The sequence below is a fragment of the Mustelus asterias genome, chromosome 6, assembly GCF_964213995.1.
Source record: "Mustelus asterias chromosome 6, sMusAst1.hap1.1, whole genome shotgun sequence".
NCBI classification, from domain to species: Eukaryota; Metazoa; Chordata; class Chondrichthyes; order Carcharhiniformes; family Triakidae; genus Mustelus; species Mustelus asterias.
Genome location: NC_135806.1, coordinates 131,344,454 through 131,366,883, shown reverse-complemented (window position 1 = coordinate 131,366,883; position 22,430 = coordinate 131,344,454). Strand labels below are relative to the sequence as shown.

The 22,430-nt window shown below is 47.1% G+C and overlaps 1 protein-coding gene across 1 annotated transcript in view; it reads left to right on the top strand.

Moving 5' to 3' along the window:
- Positions 1-22,430, top strand: part of galntl6 (polypeptide N-acetylgalactosaminyltransferase like 6) — a gene marked incomplete at its 5' end in the record, with an annotated part of 862,172 nt that overhangs the window by 773,973 nt on the left and 65,769 nt on the right. The window contains one exon of the mRNA XM_078213889.1: positions 8,974-9,090. Coding sequence (XP_078070015.1) covers positions 8,974-9,090 — 117 coding nt within the window. The remainder of the gene's footprint in view (positions 1-8,973; positions 9,091-22,430) is intronic.

The following is a 22,430-nucleotide window of genomic DNA, read 5'->3' as shown; positions in this document are numbered from 1 at the left end:
GTTCAATGCTTCACCAATCTCCTCTGGTTCCACACATAACTTCCCTCTGCCATCTATAACTGGCCCTAAACTTGCCCTAACCAACCTTCTGTTCTTGACATACCTATAGAACGCCTTAGGATTCTCTTTAACCCTATCCGCCAAAGTCTTCTCATGTCCCCTTTTAGCCCTTCTAAGCTCGCTCTTCAACTCCCTCTTAGCCAATCTAAAGCTTTCTAGTGCACTACCCGAGTGCTCACGTCTCATCCGAACATAAGCCTCCTTTTTCTTTTTAACCAACAAAGAAACTTTTTTGGTGCACCACGGTTCCCTAGCCCTACCAATTCCTCCTTGCCTGACAGGGACATACCTATCACAGACTCGCAGTAGCTGCTCCTTGAAAAAACTCCACATGTCGGACGTTCCCAGTCCCTGTAATCTCCTAGTCCAACCTATGTTTCCTAATTCTCTCCTAATAGCCTCATAATTACCCTTCCCCCAGCTAAAACCACTGGCCCGAGGTTCATGCCTATCCCTTTCCATCACTAAGGTGAACGTAACCGAATTGTGGTCACTATCACCAAAATGCACACCAACTTCCAAGTCTAGCACCTGGTCTGGCTCATTTCCCAGCACCAGATCCAATATAGCCTCACCTCTAGTTGGCCTGTCTACATACTGAGTCAAAAAACCTTCCTGCACGCTCTGAACAAAAACTGACCCCTCTAACGAGCTAGAGCTATAACAATTCCAGTCAATATTAGTCAAGTTAAAATCCCCCATAACAATTGCCCTATTACTTTCACTCCTAAGCAGGATTGACTCCGCAATCCTTTCCTCAACCTCTCTAGAACTTTTAGGAGGTCTATAAAAGACTCCCAACAGGGTGACCTCTCCTCTCCTATTTCTAATCTCCGCCCATACTACCTCAACAGATAAGTCCTCATCAAACCTCCTCTCTGACACTGTGATACAATCTCTGACCAATAATGCTACCCCTCCCCCTCTTCTACCTCCTTCCCTACTTCGACTAAAACATTTGAACCCCGGGACCTGCAGCATCCATTCCTGCCCCTGCTCTATCCATGTCTCTGAAATAGCCACAACATCGAAGTCCCAGGTACTGATCCACGCTGCAAGTTCACCCACTTTATTGCGAAGCAAGAAAGCAAGAAAATTTTCCAGCAGTCACTGCATCTACTGAAGCCTTCTGAAATGTGTTTACAATTTGCCTGATGAAATTGTCTCCTCCCTGGTCTATGGATTCTTCCCTATGCCCCAGACATATCTGCTTGTCTAAGGCATCAGGAGTGCTCCAGGTTCCTCACAAGACAGGCAGCGAATGCATCTCCAACTAGCTAAAACAAGATAACATGTCTGCTAAGTCTCAGTCCAGCCAACTGATCAAAGCTTGTGCTCTCCCATTTCACTTGGAGGCTGGCATTGGACTTTGAGCAAATGCAGGAGGACTATTCGGTCTCCTCAATCCCAGGATGTTACAGTATCTTTAAAAGAGACCTTTCTCCCAGAAAATGACCAGTAAAGATCTTCGGGTCAATTTCCCAAAATTCCTTCCTAGTGGCGCTAGTGAGCACATCAGGGGTTGAGTAGATGCTAAGGCAAATTGACCAGGTCAGTAGGTTGTGGGTCATGGCTCAATCAATAGCCTCAGACTCAGATGGTAGTGTACTCGAGGCTTACTTGAGTGTGGAGGCGGTGATGTAATGGTATTGTGGCTGGACTAGTAATTCAGAGACTCAGGGAAATGATCTGGGGACCCAGGTTCAATAAATGAATCAACTAATTCAATAAAAATCTGCAAGTAAAAGTCTAATCATAGAATCATAGAATCCTACAGTGCAGAAGGAGGCCATTCGGCCCATTGAGTCTGCACCAATCACAATCCCGCCCTGGCCCTATCTCCATAACCCCATGCATTTACTCCAGCTAGTCCCCCGACACAATTTAGCATGGTCAATCTACCTAACTGACACATCTTTGGACTGTGGGAGGAAACCGGAGGACCCAGAGGAAACCCATGCAGACACAGGGAGACCATGCAAACTCCACACAGCCACCCAAGCCTGGAATTAAACCCAGGTTCCTGGAGCTGTGAGGCAACACTGCTAACCACTGTGCCACCGTGCCGCCTATGATGATGGCTACAAAACCATTGTTGATTGTCATCTGGTTCACCAATGTCCTTTAGGGAAGGAAATCTGCCATCCTGACCTGGTCAGCAATTTGGTTAATTCTGAAGTGGTCTAGCAAGCCATAGTTTAAGGAATGGGCAATAAGTGCTGAAACTCCAGTGCAATACTGAGGGAATGCTGTACTGTCAGATGTGGCATTTGATGAGAGGTTTAGCCAAGGCTCTCTTTGTTCTCTCAGTTCATAGAAATTTCAAGCAGGAGTAGGCCATTCGGCCCTTTGTGCCTGCTCCGCCATTCATTTTGATCATGGCTGATCATCAAATTCAGTATCTTGATCCCCCCCTTCCCCTCATATCCTTTGATCCCTTTAGTCCCAAGAGCTATATCTAGTTTATTCTTGAAATCAGACAACATTTTAGCCTCAACTACTCTCTGTGATAATGAATTCCACACCCTCTGGGTGAAGAAATTTCTCCTCACCTCAGTTCTAAAAAGCTTATCCCTTATCCTCAAACTATGCCCCCTAGTTCTGGACTCCCCCACCATTGGGAACATTCTTCCTGAATCTATCCTGTCTACATAAAGCATTTTGCAGGAACAACAAAGAAGAAGGAGTTCTCCCTGATATCCTGGCCAATATTTGTCTCTCAGCTTCCACCGCTTGAAACAGGTTATCTGGTCATTATCCCACGGCTGCTTGTGGAAACTTGCTGGGTGCAAATTAGTTGCCTCATTTCCATCCTTAAAATGCTCGAAATGTCCGAATGCGCATTCTTATTTTCCTCAACAAGAGCAAAATACTTCGGATGTTGGAAATGTGAAAAGAAACAGAAAATACTCGGAATATTCCTGAGAAAAACAGTTAGTGTTTCAGAACAATGGGCTTTCTTCAGAGCAATTCTACTTTTGTTTATTCATTTATGGGATTTGGGGGTTGCTGACTGGACCAGCATTTATTGCCCATCCCTAATTGTCCTTGAGAAGGTGGTGGTGAGCTCCCTTCTTGAACTGCTGCCGTTGCTGAGGTGTAGGTACACACACAGTGCTTTTAGGGAGAGAATTCCAGGATTTTGACCCAGCGACAGTAAAGGAAAGGCAATATATTTCCAAGTCAAGATGGTGAGTGACTTGGAGAGGAACCTCTAGGTGGTGATGGTCCCAGTTATCTGCTTCCCTTGTCCTTCTAGATGGTAGTCATTGTTGGTTTGGAAGATGCTGCCTTAGGAGCCTCAGTGAGTTCCTGCATTGCATCTTGGAGATGGTACAAACGGCTGCCACTGTTCACCAGTGGTGGAGGGAATGAATGTTTGTGGAAAGGGTAGTATTCAAGTGAGCTACTTTGTCTTGGATTGTGTTCAGCTTCTTGAGTGCTGTTGGAGCTGCACCCATCCAGGCAAGTGAGGAGTATTCCATCACACTCCTGACTTGTGCTTTGTCGATGGTGGACAAGCTTTGGAGAGTCAGGAGGTGAGTTACTTGCCACAGGTTTCCCAGTCTTTGACCTGCTCTGGTAGCCACAGTATTTATAGTCCAGTTCAGTTTCTAGTCAATGGTAAACCAGGATTTTGATAGTGGGGGATTTAGCAATAATAATGTCCTTGAATGTAAAGGGGCGATGGTTAGATCCTCTCTTGTTGGAGATTGTCATTGCCTGGCACTTGTGTGGCAAGAATGTTATATGCCACCTTTCAGCCCTGGCTTGGGTATTGTCCATGTCTGGCTGCATTTGGACATGAACTGCTTCAGTGTCTGAGGAGTCGTAAATTGTGGCAGAGTGTGCAATCATTCGTGAACATCCCCACTTCTGACCTAATGATGGAAGGAAGGCCATTGATGAAGCAGATGAAGATGGTTGGATGGATTGGCCATGCTAAATGTCCCTTCGTGTCCAAAGATGTGTAGGCTAGGGAGATTAGCGGGGTAAATATGTAGCATTTTGAATTGGGCGGGGGTAGGCCTGGGTGGGATGCTCTATTGGTGAGTCGGTGCAGACTGGATGGGCCGGGTGGCCTCCTTCTGCATTGTAGGGATTCTATGGTCTGTGGTGCTACGACTGAGCCACTCATGGTCATGGACATTGAAATCCCCAACCAGACTACATTCTGTACCCTTGCCACCCTGAGTGCCTCCTTCATGTGTTGTTCAATGTGGAGGAGTATTCATTCATCAGCTGAGGGGGGATGGTACGTGATAATCAGCAAGAGGTTTCCTTGCCCATGTTTGACCTGGTGCCACGAGTCTTCATGGGGTCCAGATGTTCAGAACTCCCAGGACAATCTCCTTCTGACTGTGCCACCACCTCTGCTGGATTTGTCCTGCCGGTGGGACGGGACATATCCAGGAATGGTAATGGTGGTGTCTGGGACATTATCTGTAAGGTATGATTCCTTGAGTATGACTTTGTCAGGCTGTTGCTTTACCAGGTCGATGCCAAGTGGTCTGTCCAGTCCCATTCTTTTGAGGTAGATGAATAAAACTTCTTGCCACACCATTTCAGACGGCATTTAAGAGTCAATCACATTGCCGTGGCTCTGGAGTCACATGTAGGTCAGACCCGATAAGGAGGGTAGATTTTCTTCCCTAAAGGGCCATTAGTGAACCAGATGGGTTTTTCCAACAATCAACAATGGTTTCATGGTCATCATTAGATTCTTAATTCCAGATTTTTTACTGAGTTTTTAAATTCCACCAGCTGCCATTGTGGGATCTGAACACGGGTCCTCAGAGCATTACCCTGGGTCTCTGGATTACTAGTCCAGTGACAATATCACTGTGCCATCACCTCCTCCAGGCAGCATGGTGGCACAGTGGTTGGCACTGCTGCCTCACAGCGCCAGGGATCCGGGTTCGATTCTGGCCTCGGGTGACTGTGTGGAGTCTGCACGTTCTCCCCATGTTTGTTTGAGTTCACTCCAGGTGCTCCAGTTTCCTCCCTCAGTCCGAAAAACATGCTGGTTAGGTGCATTGGCCATGCTAAATTCTCCCTCAGTGTACCCGAACAGGTGGCAGAGTGTGATGGCTAAGGGATTTTCACATAACTTCATTACAGCGTTAATGTAAGCCTACTTGTGACACTAATAAATAAATCTTTCGAAACATCTATGTTTCTATAAGAATGTTCCCAATAGTGGCAGAGTCCAGAACTTGGGGTCATAGTTTCACCCAGAGGGTGGTGAATGTGTGGAATTCACTACCACAGAAAGTAGTTGAGGCCAAAACATCTGATTTCAAGAAGAAATTAGATATAGTTCGAGGGCCTAAAGGGATCAAGGGATATGAGGGGAAAGGAGGAATCAAGATATTGAATTTGATGATAAGCCATGATCAAAATGAATGGCTGAGCAGGCTCAAAGGGCCGAATGGCATCCTCCTGCTTCTAGTTTCTATGTTTCCATTGTCTCCTCAAAAGGGAAAGGAACCAGAGAGAAGAAAGGAGAGCATTTTTTTAACAGCAAGTGGTTATGATCTGGGAATGGACTGTCTGACAGGATGATGCAAACAGATTCAGATTCACGAGTATCACCGACAAAAGAGACGTGCTGGCGAAGATTTTCATCTTTCACTCATCAGGACAAACACACGAATGCCAAATTTCAAAGAGAACAGCAATTTATACTGCATGAGGAAAAGCTGCAGTTTGTTGGGTGCTGATTGGGTGAGGTATTGCTGTGGAGAATGCGCCAGGCATCCATTGTCCCCCATGCTTTTGTTTAATTAAAATTGGCATTCTTACTGATTGCAGAGGACAGTGGCCTGTGGGTAGCTTCCACCCAGGGCAAGTGAGCCACATTGAGAGCCTGACTGATAATTGGCTGGTCGTGTAATTTTCTTGAAGTTTATTTATTAGTGCCACAAGTAGGTTTATATTAACAGCAAAAACAGAAAATGCAGGAAAATCTCAGCAGGTCTGACAGCATCTGGGGAGAGAGAATAGAGCCAATGTTTCGAGTCTGGATGACCCTTCATCAGAGCCCAACATTTTCTGTGTTTATTTCAGATTCCAGCATCTGCAGTATTTTACTTAAAGTTACTATGAAAATCCCTGAGTAGCCACACTGCGGCACCTGTTCGGGTACACTGAGGGAGAATTTAGCATGGTCAATGCACTTAACCAGCACATCTTTCGGACTGTGGGAGGAAACCAGAGCATCCAGAGGAAACCCACACAGGCACATGGAGAACGTGCAGACTCTGCACAGACAGTGACCCAAGCCGGGAATCGAACCTGGGTCCCTGGCGCTGTGAGGCAGCACTGCTAACCACTGTGCCACCGTGCCACCCCGGCATACTTAGGATTGATCAACAAGTGCCGACCAATCTCAGAATCACATTGGACATTATGGGTGGGATTTTACAGCCTCTCTTGGCCCAAAACTGTAAAATCCTGCACAAGGTCAACAGACCTTTTCCTTGTCCGCCCCTCGCCCACTCCGATCCCTGTGGGGGTGGGCGGGGTGGTAAAATTCTGGCCTATGTTTTGGATTTTGCAAGCACGAGCTGGTTAAGGGCAGTCCGTGCTCTGCCCATTGTGAACACGCGATGGGAGGTGCTGTTTGATATGATTTACCAATTGTTGGGGCATACGACCAACCTACCTGTTCATCACACTGGTGTGATAGGCAAAATGTCTTTTTGGCTTGTTGGCATTTATGTTCCTCCTCACCGCATTCTTAAAAGGCCTATCCCTTATCCTCAAACATTGATAAATATGTACCTGTCAGGCAGGGAGGAAGCAGACGTGTGAGGGAACCGTGGTTTACTAAGGAGGTTGAATCTCTTGTGAAGAGGAAGAAGGAGACTTATGTTAAGATGAGACGTGAAGGCTCAGTTAGGGCACTTGAGAGTTACAAGTTAGCCAGGAAGGACCTAAAGAAAGAGTTAAGAAGAGCCAGGAGGGGACATGAGAAGTCTTTGGTGGGTAGGATCAAGGAAAACCCTAAAGCTTTCTATAGGTATGTCAGGAGTAAAAGAATGACTAGGGTAAGATTAGGGCCAGTCAAGGACAGGAGTGGGAAGTTGTGCGTGGAGTCGGAAGAGATAGGAGAGGCACTAAATGAATATTTTTCGTCGGTATTCACACTGGAGAGGGACAGTGTTGTTGAGGGGAGTACTGAGATGCAGGCTGTTGGACTGGATGGGATTGATGTTCATAAGGAGGAGGTGTTAGCAATTCTGGAAAGGGTAAAAATAGATAAGTCCCCTGGGCCGGATGGGATTTATCCTAGGATTCTCTGGGAGGCTAGAGAGGAGATTACAGAGCCTTTGGCTTTGATCGTTGCGTCGTCATTGTCTACAGGAACAGTGCCAGAAGACTGGAGGATAGCAAATGTTGTCTCCTTGTTCAAGAAGGGGAGTAGGGACAACCCTGGTAATTATAGACCGGTGAGCCTTACTTCTGTTGTGGGCAAAGTATTGGAAAGGATTATAAGAGATAGGATTTATAATCACCTAGAAAGGAATAATTTGATTAGGGATAGTCAGCACGGTTTTGTGAAGGGTAGGTTGTGCCTCACAAACCTTATTGAGTTCTTTGAGAAGGTGACCAAAGAGCTGGATGAGGGTAAAGCGGTTGATGTGGTGTATATGGATTTCAGCAAAGCGTTTGATAAGGTTCCCCATGGTAAGCTTTTGCAGAAAATACGAACACATGGGATTGAGGGTGATTTAATGGTTTGGATCAGGAATTGGCTAGCTGTAAGAAAACAAAGGGTGGTGGTTGATGGGAAATATTCATCCTGGAGTTCAGTTACGAGTGGTGTACCGCAAGGATCTGTTTTGGGGCCACTGCTGTTTGTCATTTTTATTAATGTCTTGGATGAGGGCGTGGAAGGATGGATTAGTAAATTTGCGGATGACACTAAAGTTGGTGGAGTTGTAGACAGTGCGGAGGGAAGTGGCAGGTTACAGAGGGACATAGATAAGCTGCAGAGCTGGGCTGAGAGGTGGCAAATGGAGATTAATGCGGAAAAGTGTGAAGTGATTCACTTTGGAAGGAGTAACAGGAATACAGAGTACTGGGCTAATGGTAAGATACTTGGTAGTGTGGATGAACAGAGGGATCTGGGTGTCCATGTGCACAGATCCCTGAAAGTTGGCACCCAGGTTGATAGGGTTGTTAAGAAGGCGTACGGTGTGTTAGCTTTTATTGGTAGAGGGATTGAGTTTCGGAGCCAGGAGGTCATGCTGCAACTGTACAAAACTCTGGTGCGGCCGCATTTGGAGTATTGTGTACAGTTCTGGTCGCCGCATTATAGGAAAGATGTGGAAGTGTTGGAAAGGGTGCAGAGGAGATTTACCAGGATGTTGCCTGGTATGGTGGGAAAATCGTATGAGGAAAGGCTGAGGGGCTTGAGGTTGTTTTCATTAGAGAGAAGAAGGTTAAGAGGTGACTTAATAGAGGCATACAAGATGATCAGAGGATTAGATAGGGTGGATAGTGAGAGCCTTTTTCCTCGGATGGTGTTGGCTAGCACGAGGGGACATAGCTTTAAATTGAGAGGTGAGAGATATAGGACAGATGTTAGAGGTAGGTTCTTTACTCAGAGAGTAGTAAGGGCGTGGGATGCCCTGCCTGCAGCAATGGTGGACTCGTCAACATTGAGAGCGTTCAAGTGGTTATTGGATAAACATATGGATGATATTGGAATAGTGTAAATTAGAGGGGCTTTAGATTGGTACCACTGGTCGGCGCAACATCGAGGGCCAAAGGGCCTGTACTGCGCTGTAATGTTCTATGTTCTATGTTTCAAATACAGTGGGTCACTTTTTTTTTGGAAGGCACTGTTGTTAATGAGGACAACATTGAAATTGAAATAATGAAAGTGCTGGTTGCCTATTCCAGATCCGTAACGTTGCCACTAACCGGTGTGTGGACAGTAAACACGGAGCAACAGGAGCAGAACTGAGGCTAGACGTCTGCATCAAGGATGGCTCAGAACGCACATGGTCACACGAGCAGGTACCGCAAAGTCTAGACTTGGCTCCTTTATCACTGACAAACTTATAGGGTAAGGGTCAAGCTTCAGAACACAGGGTACTGAGTAAAATGGAAAGAATAGTGAAGATAAGTGAAATAAACTCCCCCAGCCCTATCATTCCTCTAATTCAGGCCTCTGACACATTCCCTATTTTAATGGCTCCACCACTGACGGCTAATATGCTTTAAGCTGTTTAATTCCTAATCTTTGGAATTCCTTCCTTAAGCCTCGCTATTTCACTCCTCCTTGAATACACTCTGTAAAAACCTATCTCCGCCAATCTCAATATCTTATCATGTGACACAGCACCATATTTTGTTTGATAACACTTCATGTAACACTCTGGAATGTTTCACTATTTCAATGGTGCGATATGAATGAAGTTGTTGCTGTTACTATTTAAATAAATCAAGTATTGTTTGGTGCTGCTCAGGATGGTTGTAGAGTGAATGGAAGTCTTGAAGAAGGACAGGGAAGTTCTCTCTGGTATCCTGGCCAATATTCATCCCTCAGCCACCATCACTAAAATAGGTTGCCTGATCATTAGCACACTACTGCTTGTGGGATCTTGTTATGCGCTGAATGGCTACTGTCTAAGCTACATTACAACACTCACTACAGTTCAAAAGTACTTCATCGACTGTAAATCATTTTAGGATGTCCTCAGGTTCTTTTTGTCCTTTTATGGGATGTGGGTGTCGCTGGCAAGGCCAACATTTTTTGCCCATTCCTGATTTCCCTTGGACTGAGTGGCTTTGCATGGCTATTTCAGAGGACAGCTAAGAGTCAACCACATTGCTTGTGGGTCTGTAGGTCAGGCCAGGTAAGGATGGCAGATGTCCTCCCCCAAAGGACACCAGTGAACCAGATGGGTTTTTACAACAATCAATAATGGTTGCATGGTCACCATTACTAAGACTAACTTTCAATTCCAGATTTCATGAGTTGAATTTAAATTCCATGTATTACCCATGTGGGATTTAAACCTATCTCCCCAGCGTATTAGCCAGGGTCTGTGGATTACTAGTCTAGTGATGTTACCACGATGTCACCATCTTCCCCAAAGGTGCTGTGAAAATGCAAGCTTTTACTTTCAGAGATACAAGTCCACGAGTCTGACAAAGGGTCATCTGGACTTGAAACGTCAGCTCTTTTCTCTCCTTACAGATGCTGCCAGACCTGCTGAGATTTTCCAGCATTTTCTCTTTTGGTTTCAGATTCCAGCATCTGCAGTAATTTGCTTTTATCCACGAGTATGTTCCTCTGTCCCTCTCCCTCTCCTCAAAAGCTGCGTTGGTGTCCAAACGAATTGTATAAATATCCTGACCAAGGCCAGGAAAATAGCAGGGAGCCATGTTGGAATGTCCCCACATTGCAGCCCTGTCTATGGAGGCAGGCAACTAATTTAAATAATGAATGGCCCCGTTAAGGACAATATTTTTGCCCCACCGCCATTTATCTGGCATGCAGCAGAGACTCACCCCAGCCCACACTCCAGCACATGGAGGTGTGCACCCTGGGACAGCCTGTGGAGACAGAGCTAAGCTCTCCCAAACTCGCACTGGGCCAGCGGCATCCTTGATTGGATTACAAACCCAGAGGTGCGCAATTAAGAGTCTGCCTCAGAGAGGATCGCTGAGCTGGGCCCCGCTGCCGGCAGGTGCGGGCTTGGGACCCCCTTTTGATCCCCCTTTCGGGACTCAATGGATCAGCAAGTGGAAGTACACTCTGTCATTATTATGGCAGCTTCCACTGAAACCTGGCTTGTCCTTCACCACCCACACTGAGTGAAACCAATTCTCAAAGCCCTGGATATGAAAATACTGTTTTGTGGAACACTTCCATCCCTTGACCTTATGGAACTCAATATATTGTGTGGAGAAAAAATGCATTGCACGCCAATGGTCTACTCTAAACAGACAGAATCATCAGAAGGCGGCATGGTGACACAGTGGTTACCACTCCTGCCTCAGGGACCTGGGTTCGATTCCTGGCCTGGGTCACTGTCTGTGTGGAGTTTGCACATTCTTCCCGTGTTCACGTGGGTTTCCTCCGGGTGCTCTGGTTTCCTCCCACAGTCCAAAGATGTGAGGGTTAGGTGCATTGGCCATGCTAAATTGCCCCTTAGTGTCCGGGATGCATAGGTTAGAGGGATTAGTGGGGTAAATATGTGGGGTTACAGAAATAGGGCCTGTGTGGGATTGGTGTCAGTGTAGACACGATGGGCCGAATGGCCTCCTCCTACACTGTAGGGATTCTATGATTCTATACCACTAGCCATAATATTATTAAGTATTGAGTCTGTCAAGGTCTGCCGCACAGCCTTAAATTAAATAAACTTAGCACAGTGCTGCGTTCTGTAGAGCATCATTCTGAATTCCAAAAAAGGTTCTTGGAGGAAAACCAAAGCTTATCATGAGTGTTAATCGGCTTGTTTTGCTTTGAGTCGGATAGGCTGGTCATTCTCACCAATGGCAACAACCAATCACGGGTTCCTCAGTGACAGAGGGTGCAAATCGTGTTGACGGCGGCTGGACCAGGCAATCCCACCGCTGGCCAGTGGCAGGCCACCCCCACCAAGCACACTGTAGGGGGCAGGGTGGGGTTGCTGATGGAAAATCCTGTCCATTCTGTAATGTGTGGCTTAAGCACACGGCCTGATTGAAGGTTAAAAAAAATTGCTCCTTTATTCCACCGGTATCAAAACTGTATAAACTATCAAGGGAAAGCATAGATCCAAAGAGGCAACTGTTTACGGAGAATATTCACCGTCAGTGCACCAGATCTCTGTCCCAGTCGGGGCCTCATCTCCTCGGTGCAGCACTCACTGGCCGTATTCAGTCTTGTCCTGATGCCCAGCTCCTGGCTGCAGTCCTGATCTTCTCTCTCACCATGAGGCTTCTCAGGTTCATGGGTACTGCCAATCAGTCTGACTAGGTTTCACTTTCCCTCTCTGGCTTTTCAGCTACCCTCAGATGATTCAAACTCTCCTAGGTTTCTGCCGCGCTGTCACTCACAAGTCTTGTCTTTATCCCGGTTGCGTTCTCCCTTGCCTCGCGAAGCTGGCTTTATTCCTCCACTTGTCAAAGGCACTTATCAGTGTCCCACAGGGGGCCAACCAGTTCGCCTGCTCAGTGTTCTCCCCTGTCATCACTACCAGCTGCCAAAGGCACTGATACAGTTGTATCTATGCATCTTGTCATCTTGGGCCACTGTCTGTGTGGAGTTTGTACATTCTCCTCGTGTCTGCATGGGTTTCCTCCGGGTGCTCCGGTTTCCTCCCACCGTCCAAAGATGTGCGGGTTAGGTTGATTGGCCATGCTAAAAAATTGCCCCTTAGTGTCCTGGGATGCGTAGGTTAGAGGGATTAGCGGGCAAATATGTAGGGATATGGGGGTAGGGCCTGGGTGGGATTGTGGTCAGTGCAGACCAGATGGGCTAAATGGCCTCCTTCTGCACTGTAGGGATTCTATGATTTCTATGATTTGTCATTTCCACAACCAATAAGTCATTTTTCTCCCACCAAATAAATTGCTCCTTCGTGTCCCAAGATGCATAGGTTAGATGGATTAGCCATGGTAAATGTGTGGGGTTACATTGATAGTGGAAGAGAGGGCTTGGGTAACATACTCTGTCAGAGAGTCAGTGCAGACCCAACGGGCCGAATGGCCTCTTCTTCACTGGTTCTATGATAAGTAGTTATTAATAATGAAACAAAGAAAGTGTAGCATTTACATTACACCTTATCTGAATGTACTTCAGAGACAAAGTAGTAACTGTTATATTGGTAGCTACCATTTCAACTCAGCAAAAACCCATATGTATACTGTTCTCCCACCAACACCCTTTACTTCAATCTTGAAAGAAGAAATTCCAGCAGGTGCATTGCAAATGATTAACCTTCAAAAAGTACTTCATTGGTTGTAAGCGTCATGGTCCAAAGGTATGCAGGTTCAGTGGATTGGCCATGGTAAATTGCCCCTTTGTGTCCCAAGATGTGTAAATTAGGGGGATTAGCAGGGTAAATATGTGGAGTTACGGGCATAGGGCCTGGGTGAGATGCTCTGTTGGTGGGTCGGTGCAGACTCGATGGGTCGAATGGACTCCTTCTGCACTGCAGGAATTTTATGATTCTATGATTCTGAGGTGGTGAAGGGTGCTGTGTAAATACAAATGTTTCTTTTTGATATAAAGCCTTTATACAGGGTTATGGCTTCAATCTCAGGTGGGTCATGTACCCTCTCAGACAGAATGGGCTAGTGGGTGGGAGGTGGCCATGAAATTATTGGGATGACCTACCCACAGGGTTCTTGCCCACCCTGTTCCCTCCACAGTTTTACTCTGGGGTGAGACCTAGGCTAGTTCCCCTTCCCTTGCCCCAGCTGAGCCCCCTAAGTGGCCAGTTAATAACCACTTAAGGGCCGTTCCCTATACAACCACAATTTTCAGACTGGCAGGAGGATTTCAGGGGGGGGGGGGGGGGGGGGGGGAGGAGTGTTGGGGGGGTGTGATTGGGGAAACTCCAGAAAGTGATCTTGCTCAGGTCACTGCAGGTGCTTCCTCTTCCCTGGCCTCGCCACCAACACTCTTATCCCACTCTGCCCACCCTTCCAGGCTTCACCTCCTCTCCCCTGAGACCCGAAAAGCTTACCCAGTCCTGGACACCCAGGACTTAGGTTCTGGGGATTTCTTCAGGCACCGCAGGGGCTAGAGAGCTATCAGCCAATCAAATAGAGCAGCAGCTCTTGGAGGACTTCACCCCGAATGAGAGGCAGAAGCCTTGCCCACAGCCAGTTCACACTCCGGCGAGCATTAGATGTCTGTGGGGCAGTGAGATCTCACTTGCATCCAGTCTGTATTTTGGATTACACATGGAGTGAATCATATTGGCTGAAGATTGGCATCTGTGATGGTGAGCATCTCAAATAGAGGCCTTGGTGAATCATCCACCCATGCACTTCTGGCAAATGATGGGTGCAAACGCTTCAGGCTTGACTTTCGCCCTCATGTTGGCTTCCTCCGTCATTGAGGATGGGGATGTCACAAGGATGGATTCCTGATCGGTAAGGGAATTAAGGGTTATGGGGATCAGGCGGGTAAGTGGTACTGATCCACGTCAGATCAGCCATGATCTTATTGAATGGCGGGGCAGGCTCGAGGGGCTAGATGGCCTACTCCTGCTCCTATTTCTTATGTTCTTATAAGTGGACAGGAATGAGTGACAGCTTTGATACAAGTTTTAAAAGTTGCCATAGAGCAGGGCGAACAGTTCTGCAGCATTGCCCTGGAATCTGCAGGAGTTAAGGATTAATCTCAGGGTTGCAACCGGGAGAAAAATTATCAGGATGTTACAAAGAGGTTATTTTTCCATTTTCTTTCAACATGTTTATTAGTTGCAAAAAAGATTGCATTTGGATACCACTGTTCATGAATTCAGCCTGCCCCAAAGAGTTTTACAGTCACCGAACTACTTTACTGCAATCATGGTTATAATGCAGGGAAATGCCCATTTCGCAGGTCTCACTAACTTCAATTAAATAAATGACAATATAATCAGTTTGAATGATGCTTGTTGAGGGATGAACATTGACCAGGATACAGGACAGCCCCCTCCTCGCCTCTGAAACAATACCCTGGCATCTTTTACCTGAGAGGGTGGACAGCTTCTTGATTTAACTTTTCATCAAAGGATAGTGGCCGGAATTTTACCGGCCTGCCCGCCACGGGAATCGGAGCAGGTGAGGGGCGGAGCATGGGAAGGTCCATTGACCTTGGGCGGGATTTTACGGTTTCGGGACGAGTGAGGCCGCAAAATCTCACCAAGCATCTCAGACGGTGCAGCACTCCCTCAGTACTGCACTGGGAATGTTGTTCTAGATTAGGGGCACGATCTTACCTCCCGTTCACGCCACGCTCCCGCTAGGTGGGAGAATCTGGCAGCCAACCAAATCTCCGTTCACTGCAGCGGGATAGGAAAATCCTGCCGGCGTGAACAGTGATAAGACTCCAGCCTATGTCTCTGGTTTGGGACTTTGAACCCATAGCCCTCAGACTCAAAGGCAAACGTTGTACCGCTGAAAACAATAAAAATTGTTTTCTACACTTATTAAACCATTATGCATCTACCTACACCTCAGAGACTGCAGCGGTTTAATAAGTCAACTCTCCACCACCTTCTCAAGGGCAATTTGGGATGGGCAATAAATATTGGCCTTGCCAGCGATACCCATGTCCTGTAAATTAATTTTTTAAATTAATCTTCAAGTCACTGCCTGTCTTTTCTAAATGTGGAGATGCCGGCGTTGGACTGGGGTAAACACAGTAAGAAGTTTAACAACACCAGGTTAAAGTCCAACAGGTTTATTTGGTAGCAAAAGCCACACAAGCTTTCGGAGCTCCAAGCCCCTTCTTCAGGTGGAGCTGAAGAAGGGGCTTGGAGCTCCAAAAGCTTGTGTGGCTTTTGCTACCAAATAAACCTGTTGGACTTTAACCTGGTGTTGTTAAACTTCTTACTGTGTCTTTTCTAAGACAAGTATGCTAAGTCCCTAAAGTGTATCAATATTTGGAGATGCCACGCAGCTTTGTCAATATTTATAGAAGATTAAGGAGTGAGCTAATTGAGGGGTTGAAGATGACGGAAGTTGTTGATAGGGTAAATAGGGAAAAATTATTTCTTCTGGTGACCAAGTTCTGAACAACGAAATGCAATTTGAAAACTTGAGCTAGGTTCTTCAGGTGTGATGTCAGGAAGCACGTCCTCACACAAAGCGTGGTGGAAATCTGGAACTTTCTCACAAAGCTGTTGATGTTGGGGAGCAATGGATAATTTCAAATCTAAGGTTTTCATTAGGCAAGGGGATTAAGAGTAAGAGAACCGAGGCAGGTAAATGGAGAGTAGATACAGGTGATTGACTTTATTGCTGGAGAAGGTTTGAGAGGCCTACTCCTGTTTCATTGTAGGACCTCCCCTGTATCATGTCAGCATATGGAGGGATGGTCGCCACACAGAAGCATTTAAAACTGCTCGAACAGGCAATATCAGGTGGATCTTTTGCCTATACTGTGCTAAAATGGCTTGCTTAAACATTAGGCTTGCTGCACATGGTGTTATGTGGAGGGAGGCACAAGCAAAGTACTGCTGTTAGATCTCCAACTTCCAAAACAATAACCCATGCGGTGGACTTTGCCCTTTGGGCCGGGGCCCCCAACGCCTGGCCAAATGGGGATCAGGGCCCCTCTCTGTAAGGGGAGCAGTGATCTTTCCCTTGACTGGCCAACACCCAACTTGGGAGAAGCAGAAAGCTGCCTATTATGGTAAGTGAGGGAGAGAGAGAGCTAGAGGGAGAAAGAACGAGAGAGAGAGAGAGAGAAAGAGAGAGAAGGGGAGGGAGACCCAAGATGGAGGTGTCCATTCTCAAACATTTTAAATGTTTAACGAAAACAAAGTAAGGAGTCTAACAACACCAGGTTAAAGTCCAACAGGTTTATTTGGTAGCAAACGCCACTAGCTTTTGATTTTTGCTACCAAAATAAACCTGTTCGACTTTAACCTGGTGTTGTTAGACTCCTTACCGTGTTTACCCCAGTCCAATGCCGGCATCTCCACATCATAACGAAAACATGGCCAGGGCAGCAGACATCACCATCGTGGTAGAGAAACCCCACCACTGGACAGCCTCTGGCTCCAGCTAAGGCCTAAAAGATAGGGGTGGGCCTCAAAGCCTGGCTGGACTGTTGGTTCCCCATTTGGCTGGCAGGAGGCCACAGAACCCGATGCCTTGGGGAACCTAGAGGCTGACTGGGAGATTCCTGAAAAACCTGCTGTTAATTGACCACATGCTGCTTGTGGGCAGATAGTCCTGCCACTCATGACACCCTGCCCCATCCCCCCCCCCCCGCCCCCACTCCCCACCTCCCGCCACCTTATTCTGCTTCCAGTGGCGTGGCCCTGGGGTGGGAGGGCTCGGGGGAACTGGCTTACCAACCGCTGATCCAAATCTTCACATCTACCCACCTCCCCGTGCTTGGGTGAGTGGGGGTTAAAAATCCTTGCCCAACGTCTCTGCTCGGTTGCTGCACCTTTCACCGGCAGCATCATAAACTGGACGTTCAGTTTGTGGACTTTGAGCGCTCACAGGAACTAATTTGTTTTTCCAGTGAATGGACTGGGCGGGGGTGTCATGTGGCAAGGTGATATCAGCTATTTCCCAATATTTGTACAGGCCACAAGAAAGTGCAAATACTACAATTGATTATAGAAACATAGAAACTAAAAGCAGGAGGAGGCCATTCTGCCCTTCGAGCCTGCTCCGCCATTCATTTTGACCATGGCTGGTCATCGAATCCAATATCCTGATCCCGCCTTCCCCCCACATCCCTTGATCCCTTTAGCACCAAGAGTTATATCTAATTTTTTCTTGGCCTCAATTACTTACTGTGGGAGTGAATTCCACACATTCACCCTCTCTGGGTGAAGAAATTTCTACGCCCCTCAGTTCTAAAAGGTTTACCCCCTTATCCTCAAAGTATGACCCCTAGTTCTGGACTCCCCCATCATCGGGAACATTCTTTCTGAATCTAACCTGTCTAATCCTGTTTGAATTGTATAAGTTTCTATCAGACCCCCTCTCACTCTTCTAAACTCTAATGAATACAATCCTAACCGGCTCGGTCTCCCCGCGTATGACAGACCTGCCAACCTGATCCAACCTGTTAATAGCGTCACTCATCCCTAACCGGGAAATAAAAGGGTTGGGTTGTTCTGTTGCAAGAGGAAACAAATTATTTTTACAAAGTTAGTGGGGAGGGATGGGTGGGGCAGTTGTTGACTTGTCACTGACTGACCGAGCAATACGTGGCAGAAAGATAAGTAATTACATAGAAATTCAATTTCATAGAAATCCTACAGTACAGAAAGAGGCCATTTGGCCCATCGAGTCTGCACCGACCACAATCCCACCCAGGCCCTACCCCCACATCCCTACAGATTTACCCACTAATCCCTCTAACCTACGCATCTCAGGACACTAAGGGCAATTTTTAGCATGGCCAATCAACCTAACCCGCACATCTTTGGACTGTGGAGGAAACCGGAGCACCCGGAGGAAACCCGAAAATGAAAAGAGGAAGCTGGATGTTACTGTATTGACTGAAGTGTGCAGCTCCCTGAATTTCTTGCTGATGCCACACAGTGCTCTGGCCATTGGGAGTAAGATGCCGATTGTCCAAATGGCAGAACACAGCATCAAAAACCAGCCCTCAGCATTGGAGAGATAGGCAATGAGAAGCAAGGATAAGCTGTAGCTGTTCAGCCTCATTAGCCTCGCATCAAAAGAGGGACTTAAAAGGCTTATACCTGATCCCAAATCGAGCTTGCAATCACATATTTGCACCAATGACAATAACTCTTATTTCTCCCCCTAACATTGCCTGATTTCCACCGTGCCAACCACCCCCCTCCCCAATCTCAGCTCATCCACTGCTTCAAGGCCTCATTCGTGTCTTCACTACCTTCAGACTAGGCTATTCCCATGCTCTCTGGGCTGCTCTCCCACCACCTACCCTACCTCAACTGGAGGACTTCGAAAAGAATTCAAAGTTAAAGTACCGCAGATGCCAGAAGTTTTGAGATAAAGACGGAAGGTGCAGGAAATGCTCAGCAGACCGGGTAGCACCTGTGGAGAGATAACCAGAGTTAACGGGTAGAAACTAACCAAAAACTGGCAAGGTGTCAGGGCCTGACTGAAAACCGGTGTGTTTCTCTCCAGGCAGGATTTCTTGCCAGATCTTATGACACTTAGTCAAAACAAAACAGGGGGAATGTGTTTCACAGCATCATGTTGAGGGGTGGGGCCTAAACATGGCAGTAAAGCATTTTGCACTAAGATGCCCTTTCTAAAGGGCATCCTGATCAGAGGCCCCATGGAGGTGGGATTCCCCACACTCTCTGTCCCCCTCACCCCGATTAAACCCAGCATTCCCCCGGCCCCAATCAGAGCTAGAGTTCCCCCCCACCACCCCCCCACCCGTGCACCCGCACCCCCCCCCCCCCCCCCCCCCTGCCCCGCAGCGCGATCAAGCATCATTCCAACCCCAGGATTAGGTGCAATGCCTGCTTTTGTCAGCTTGTATGTCTCTCTTGTGGGGACCATGAATTGAATTCAATTGGAATTTGAATTGATCTTTGGTGCAAGCAAAGAGATAGATTAAGGGTTTGCCCCTTTCCACTCTGCGCATTGGCTTTGTAACTTTGAGAAAGGAATAAAAAGTATTTCAAAATAGGACCATCACCACTGACCAAAGCCTGTCCACCATCCACAAGGCACAAGTCAGGAGTGTGAATGGAATACTCTCCGCTTGCCTGGATGGGTGCGGCCCCAACAACACTCAAAAAGCTCAACACCACCCAGGATAAAGGAGTCTGCTTGATTGGCACCACATCCATCACCTTAAATATTCACTCCCTCCACCACTGTCACGCAGTGGCAGCAATGTGTACCATCTACAAGATACACTGCAGCAACTATCTAAATCTTCCTCAACAGCACCTTCCAAACCTACGACCTCTACCATCTAGAAGGACAAGGGCAGCAGATACACCGCCACCAGCAACTTGCCCTCCAAGCCACACACCATCTTGATTTGGAAATATATCGGTATTCCTTCAATGTTGCTGGTTCAAACCCGAGAACTCCCTTCATAAAGTCATAAGATATTGGAACAGAATTAGGCCATTCAGCCCATCGAGTCTACTCCGCCATTCGATCATGGCTGATATGCTCCTCATCCCCATTTTCCTGCCTTTTCTCCATAGCCCTTCAACTCATTACCAATTAAAAATCTGTCTAACTCCTCCTTAAATTTACTCACTGTCCCAGCATCCCCCGCACTTTTGGGGTAGCGAATTCCACAGATTCACAACCCTTTGGGAGAAGTAGTTTTTCCTCAACTCTGTTTTAAATTTACTCCCCCTTATCCTAAGACTATGACCTCTCATCCTAGAATCATAGAATTATAGAAACCCCACAGTGCAGAAGGGGGCCATTTGGCATATTGAGTCTGCACTGACAACAATCCCACCCAGGCCCTATGTTTGTAACCCCATGTAATCTCCCTGACACTAAGGGGCAATCCCACCCAGACCTGTTCTCCATATGCCCCACAAGAGGAAGCATCCGCTCCATATCTTTATTCATACCCTTTATCATTGTGTGTACCTCAATTTGATCTCCCCTCATTCTTCTAAATTCCAGAGAGTATGGGCCTAAACTGTTCAATCTCTATACCCTTTGTGTGAATATACATACACAACACATGGGGAGGATTTCCTCTCCCCCGACCTGCGGCATGTTTGGCGGCGGTGGAGACAGCCCACCATTGGCTGTCAACGAGATCTTCCAGTCCCGTCGCTGTCAATGGGGTATCCTGTTGCTCGCACCCTCCCCCACTGGGTACCTGTGGGAACAGCCAGAAAATCCCACCCATGGACTGTAGCAAGAATGCCTTGTGTGGCTTTTGCTACCAAATAAACCCGTTGGACTTTAACCTGGTGTTGTTAAACTTCTTACTGTAGCAAGAAGGCAGCTCACCACCATCTTCTCAAGGGCAATTTGGGATTGGAAACAAGTGCTGGCCTTGCCAGCAATATTTACATCCAGTTAAAGAACTTTTTAAAAACCTGTTCACATTTTATACTGTACCGTAATTCTGAAAGTGGCTGCAGTGCTTGATACTTCCAGCAGATGGTAGCAAGGAGACACATTCCTCATCAACCCATCACTCACCCAGCAATGTCCCCACTCAATCAGACCCACCAAAGGCAAATATTTGAATATCCTGTTTGTAAATTGTAACCATGAAGCACATAATTTTAATTATAACTTTACAGCAATATTTTCAACTAAATCAGCTTTCAGTTCCAATAAATCCAATTACAACTCCACACTGAATTTCCTAAAGTTTAAAGTTAATTTATTAGTGTCACACATTAACAGGTTTACATTAACACTGCAATGAAGTTACTGTGAAAATCCCCTAGTTGCCCACACTCCGGCGCCTGTTCGGGTACACTGAGAGAGAATTTAGCACGGCCAACGCAGCTAACCACACGTCTTTCAGACTGTGGGAGGAAACCTAAGCGCCTGGAGGAAACCCCACGCAGACACGGGGAGAATGTGCAGACTCCACACAGACAGTGACCCAAGCCAGGAATCAAACCCGGGTCCCTGGCGCTATGAGGCAGCAGTGCTAACCACTGTGCCAATGCACCCCCTCACCATCCTCCTCTCCCCCCTTGCCCCGCACCCCTCTCATATTGTTTGGTACATTTTTCACCCTTGTTAGAGCCTTTTTGGGCAATGCAGCAAAACTAAACCTGACACCAAGGCAGAGAAGCAGACCTTAGGACAGGTGTTTCTGGTTAAAGAAGTAGGCTATGAAGAGCGACTTAAAAGGAAGAGACGGGCAGGGAAACTCTGACAAAATGGCAACTGACACAGGGTGTTTTGTTGATTTATTGAGATCGCAGACATCAGTCTTGCAGAGCTGATCCTCCAGTGTTGTACTGAGGGAGAGCTGCACTGTCAGAGATGCCATCTTTTGGCTGAAATGTTGAACCGAGGCCTCTTTTCAAGGACCCTGCTGTACCAGCTCAGGATGTGGAGATGCCGGCGTTGGACTGGGGTACCCCAGTACCAGCTCAGAGCATTGCAGGAGAGCTCTCCCCATTGTCCTGGGCAATATTTATCTCTCAATCAACATCACAAAACCTGATTATCTGCTCATTATCAAATTGCTGTATGTGGGAGCTTGCTGTGCACTAATTGGCTGCTGCGTTTCCCTCGAATGACACTTCGAAAACAACTCCATCGACTGTTAAATACTTTGGGCGCCCTGAGGTCATCCAAAGTGCTAAAGACAAGTCAAAATCTTTCTTTTCTTCTCCACACTTCCCCCAGAACAGCTATGAGGTACCAGCCTGAGGAGAGACAATATTTCCGTCAATTCCCTTCACTGCCACCATGTTCTCTGATGGTCACGCCTTTGTGATCTTCACACCCCCACCCCCCGTCCCCCCATCCCACCTCACCTGCAATCCCCAACCCATCTTACCTTGCTGATGGTTGCCCCACCTCATCTTTGGGCTTCAATCCAGCCTGGAACTTTGCCTGGCAGCTTTGCATGTGGCCAGGGCCACAAAATGGTGGAGGTCTCAAAAAATGACAAGGAACTCAAACCAGAGCCCCCGCAGGAAACCCACGCAGGCACGAGGAGAACGCAGAAGCTCCGAATAGGCTGTCACCCAAGGCTGGAATTGAACCCG